This window comes from Gadus morhua, chromosome 23 (genome assembly GCF_902167405.1).
Source record: "Gadus morhua chromosome 23, gadMor3.0, whole genome shotgun sequence".
In the NCBI taxonomy this organism is placed as follows: Eukaryota; Metazoa; Chordata; class Actinopteri; order Gadiformes; family Gadidae; genus Gadus; species Gadus morhua.
In genome coordinates this window covers 14,069,708-14,074,707 of record NC_044070.1, presented here as the reverse complement: position 1 = coordinate 14,074,707, position 5,000 = coordinate 14,069,708, and the positions used below count along the sequence as shown (strand labels likewise).

The 5,000-nt window shown below is 42.9% G+C and overlaps 1 protein-coding gene across 6 annotated transcripts in view; it reads right to left on the bottom strand.

The window, feature by feature from the left end:
- Positions 1-2,835: 2,835 nt before the first annotated feature.
- tfap2a (transcription factor AP-2 alpha) overlaps positions 2,836-5,000 on the bottom strand; it is an 11,774-nt gene continuing 9,609 nt past the window's right edge. For all 6 annotated transcript variants that reach the window (XM_030349540.1, XM_030349537.1, XM_030349535.1 and 3 more), the window contains 2 exons: positions 4,080-4,221; positions 2,836-3,168 (listed from right to left, as the gene is read on the bottom strand). In XM_030349540.1, coding sequence (XP_030205400.1) covers positions 2,880-3,168; positions 4,080-4,221 — 431 coding nt within the window. In that variant the 3' untranslated portion in view covers positions 2,836-2,879. The remainder of the gene's footprint in view (positions 3,169-4,079; positions 4,222-5,000) is intronic.

The following is a 5,000-nucleotide window of genomic DNA, read 5'->3' as shown; positions in this document are numbered from 1 at the left end:
ACACCCATAATATACACCAGCTCTCTGCATCCAGCATCGTCACACATATCACCGTATTCCAAAGCTTTGCATATACACAAAAAAAACCTATTTTCATTCAGCTACAAAACCGACATTTATTATTAAATAACATTAGCATTAATGACACACGTGAGGGGGTTTCCTGTTCCCTAATTCCAATGAATGCACTTTTAATACGATTGTTTTCCCATAAAGTGACTATTTATGCTATTCCCCCACACCACCTCACACACACACACACACGCGCGCGCGCACACGCACACGCACACACACACACACACACACACACACACACACACACACACACACACACACACACGCACACACACAAACGCACACACACAACCGGAGCAGCCGGGTACTCGCTCCCCTTTATGAGTGAGCTATTGTGCCCGAGGACAGGATCCCACACACAATCTGAGGACCGAGCCAACAAAAACAGGGGCCCTGACAGACAATGCCTCGCTTCACCTGCTCGCGCACTGTGCATCACAATTATGCCAAGGACATGTACAGTTAGGCTTCATTCACCCGCTTTCAAAACAACCGCCTCGGAATTATACCACCTCTGTCTACCAGGGCCCCCAAATCATGGAGATAATAAATGTAGCCGCTATAGTTTGAGCGAGGAGATTGGGGAGGAGGGAGACGTGGGAGGATAAGGAGGGGGGTGTTTATCTCCCCGGTGTTGCATGCTGAACTAGACAGAGCTGGAGCGCTTCGAGACAGCGAATAGAGGGGGGGAGACGAAAAACCCAAGAAACCACAAAGATGCAGGGATCAACAACGATTCAATTTGTAAGACAACAATCATTGTGGAGCTGAGCGCCACGCCATCCAGTAGGCCTATATAAAGGCTGCAAATTAAACTCAGTTCAGGACTTATGCAATGACTTCGGTAACCGTTGTCTGCACACAAGACGAACGATGACATGCGATGCATTCGTAGCCACAGCGCGGTAAACGGGTATAAATGCACCTGACTAAATAGACAATAAAGCAATTAATCCAGCGGTAGAGAGAATGGATGTAAATCAATTAGTTGCGTAAGAAGCTATTTTGGAAGCGTAATTTACGCAAAAGGGTTTCGCAAGTTGCCTTTCCATAATATTGTTGGGCAATATTATGAGACCATTGATTACAGAATTGCCAACAGCTTAACAAACATTGTCATGCATGTTTTGTAAACGAAGTCCCAGCAGCACAAAAAGCTAAAACGCCAAATAGGCCTAGAGTGTAACAACCAAACATTACACCCGGGCGCCGTCTATACATCTCCCTGGTTTTTAGGAAGGGTTTGGCTGCAGGGCTTCAGCGCCGAACACACTTCAAACGGGAATATATTCATTGCGTGTCATTTGGCCTGCAAAAGAGTGGTTCGTTTTCAAGGGAGCCCGTGCTCTGAACGAAAGAGGTTAAAGTTAGGGTTTTTTTTGTACTATACTTGTGGGAAACAATGAGTTCAGCTGCTTATTGCAAGGAGCAATCGCCAGGGGAGACTTAAACGCAATTACTGTAACCGTAGTGAATAGTGAGAAAACGCCAAGAACCAAAATACATGCGGGCGTATCAACAATGAATAAAAAAAAATTAAAAGCTATGAATAAAAATCGACATGAAGCGTATCAAATATTTATTTTTTTCTGGGCAACAAAGGACTATAATACATTGACAGGCATGGGAACTATTGCCAGCACGTGTCTATACAATACAGCTAAAACCGCCTCCAATTTCGGACATAATCGGACATAACAATATACCAGGTGGTCCCAAAATGTTTTTCAATGTTTTCAAACATTAAAAAAGACAATAATCAATTTATTGCTTTTATGGTGCTTCAAGGAGAGAACGAGAGGTGAAACGTATTCTGAATGGCACGACACATAAAAGCTTGTAGAAAAACAACAAAATAGAAACACAAAGACATTTCTTGGCGGGGTCTCACGTATGCTCTTCCTCACTTAAAAAAACTGAATAAGGATGATATATATAGAGAGAGAAATTGAAGTTTATTTTTATTAAATTTGTTCACTTGCTTCAATGTCGCCTCAACATGCTACAAGAGGGCTGAATTGAAATATCCCAGAGAAAATACCCCAAACTTCAGTTTTCTAAGAACCATAAAATCACATGAAGAACTAACCGAATATCCAAACCCACTAAAACAGGAGGCACCAGATAAATAAAAAAGAAGTTTCAACAGACGCACCATATTTACAATTCCCATTAAATTACACATAAATAAATATATACATACATGAACACTGATTCCCTTATATAACCGTGAATCGTGTTGAAATTCAAAAGTTCAAGTTGGTCGCTTGAAGAGGGTGAGTCTACAACTGATGACATGGAGCTATGGAGAATTTCTTTTTTCAAGTTTATTATTCACAATACTGATAAGAATTCATCCTCTTTTGCTTTTTTTTGTTGTCACATGGCTACAATCGTAGAATTAGGGTCTCTGTGTTTTCAATCCGTTCGTTGTAGCTCATAAAAATAAGGGGAGTAGGCCTACATAGAAAAAGGTCTTCCGGATGCTGCAGGACGCCTCGTCTCCCACCGGCTAGAAGTTCCTCTGTGGCGTGGCTTATTTTTTCTCTCTCTTTTGAACAGGCCTGTTTCCTATTGGTGGATGCTCGGAAGAAAACTCTTGCTTCCAATCCTCATGAATCCAAAGTAGAAGTGGTGGAGTATAAACAAACGTAAATCGGTGCGAGACCAGGAAATGGCACGTTCAACTCGATCAATAATATGTTTGATGTATTTATAATATTTATATTGGGTGGGGGCTTTGGGCGGGGGGTTGGGGGGGGGGGGGGGGGGCGACGACTGGGCAACTTGGCAGGTGATGGGAATCACTTTCTGTGCTTCTCGTCTTTGTCTCCGCCTTTCGACCCGCTGTCTGAGTGACTGTTTGGGTTGTTGTTGAGGTACATTTTGTCCATGGCCTTTACAGCCTCGGTTAGGTAGTTCTGGAGGGCGGTGAGGGCCGCGCACATTGCGGGGGTCCCGAATCCGTGAGAAATTAGACTGAAATGGGTCAAGCAGCTCTGAATCCCGGGTTCAAGAATAGGCTGTGGTCGAGAATTCCCCAACGGCGAGCGGTCCTGGGAAAGCAGGTCTGTGAATTCTTTGCAAATTTGCCTAAAGGAGGGTGAAGAAAACGTCGCGTTAATTACCAGTCAGAGAGCTCAAAAAGTCCAGCTCATTATCGAGAGCTTTGATCGACAAAAAAAACATTGACACCGATGGTGATGAAATCCGCTGTCATAATAATTGACAGCTGTTTAATTATCAGGGGCCCATCATCAATAGTGCGGGACGGCCTGAGAGCTGTGTGTATATCCTGTGTGTATCCTGTTTATTTTCTTTAAATGACAGGCTAAACTAAACTATGTTTCTGCTTGATCTAATAGGAATTTGAACGAAAAGGGTTTGCGTGAGCAAAGGCTGCAAATGTGTAATGCTATTTTATAGTGTGGCTTTATTATCAACACAACAGCCCATTATAGCGCCGATAATATGGTTGTTGCTCGGTTGGGCCTATTTGTGGCTGTGTCGATTAAGTCGATTCATATAGGCCTATATAATAATTAAACGGTTATGAATGAAAGATAGGCCTACTTCAAATACCGCCGGTTGGCTTGTGAAACAAATTTTTGTTAACTAAGTTAATTATGACTAAATAGGTATGGATGCAACAGGAATTAGTCAGTGAATGCCCGCTGTTCAGAACAACATCATAGTCAAACTGTTGTAAGTTGAATAATAGTCGTATCTGTTTTGAAAGCTTCACCGGTGTTGGGTTCTGTTAAACTGCATCATACAATTCATTATCGTGTGTGTGTGTGTGTGTGTGTGTGTGTGTGTGTGTGTGTGTGTGTGTGTGTGTGTGTGTGTGTGTGTGTGTGTGTGTGTGTGTGTGTGTGTGTGTGTGCGCGTGCATGCGTGTGTTTGTGTGTGCGCGGGTGTGAGTGTGTTTAATATGCGTTCTGAATTTGATCTAATGAAATAGTGATAATATGAGTGTAATAAAATGTGATAATAGCACTTACTTCGTTGCCAATAGCATATTTTTTCTTTGGACTTGTTCGTTTGGGTCGGAATGCTGACGGTTTACATATTCAGCTACTGCCTTGGCTGGAAACTCTGTCTCGCATACATAACCAAAATCCCTGGCAAGATGTACGGCTTCGCCTGAGAAAGGAAAAATCGCAATAAGTACGTCTGTGTGTCATAGGCCCCGAAGTGGCCCCGCACACCAATTAACACTGCCCCGACCAACTGACCAATCGAATAGATGCGCACGGGTCCAGAGCAGGCCTTCAAATCATGACCTATTCTGTCAGACTGATGAAGCCCAAACCACATTTAGACCTCTCCAACAATAAGCAATGGTATAAAAAGAGATCTGCAAGTTGTCAATATGCCGACGCCCACAGTATAGCCGTAATGCGTAATATCGTTAGTTGCGTAACACAAGGGTAAAAACAATAGCAGTGAATGAAATGCACACTCAGATGGAACGCCAAGTCTTACCCCATGTCATTGATTACCTATGACTCGTTGCATACATTATTGTCGTTATGATAATGCATGCATGCTCGTAGAATCCATTTTCAAAAGTATAGGCTATCGTTTTCCTATTAGGCCTACATGCCTCAGCAATGAGCAGACTCCAATCCATCGGAGTCTTTATCAGAGTCCAAGTCGAGGGGTCACTCTCTTTTTCCAAGTCTTTGCCTTTAATTTCCTGAAACAGTTGAGTTTTTCCTTTTTTTACTGCCGGGTTTCCTGCCCTTAAGACTGTACCCCGGAAGGACGCATGCGCCAATTAGTCTCAGAGCTGAAGGCCAGTATACTCGTTTCCATAAAATGAAGTGGATCATAAACAATAAAGGCCCTTCAGGAAGAAAAAAGATAGATCCGTTTGCCTTCGTACACTAGCCCATTCACATTTGGCCAAAAGCATCACT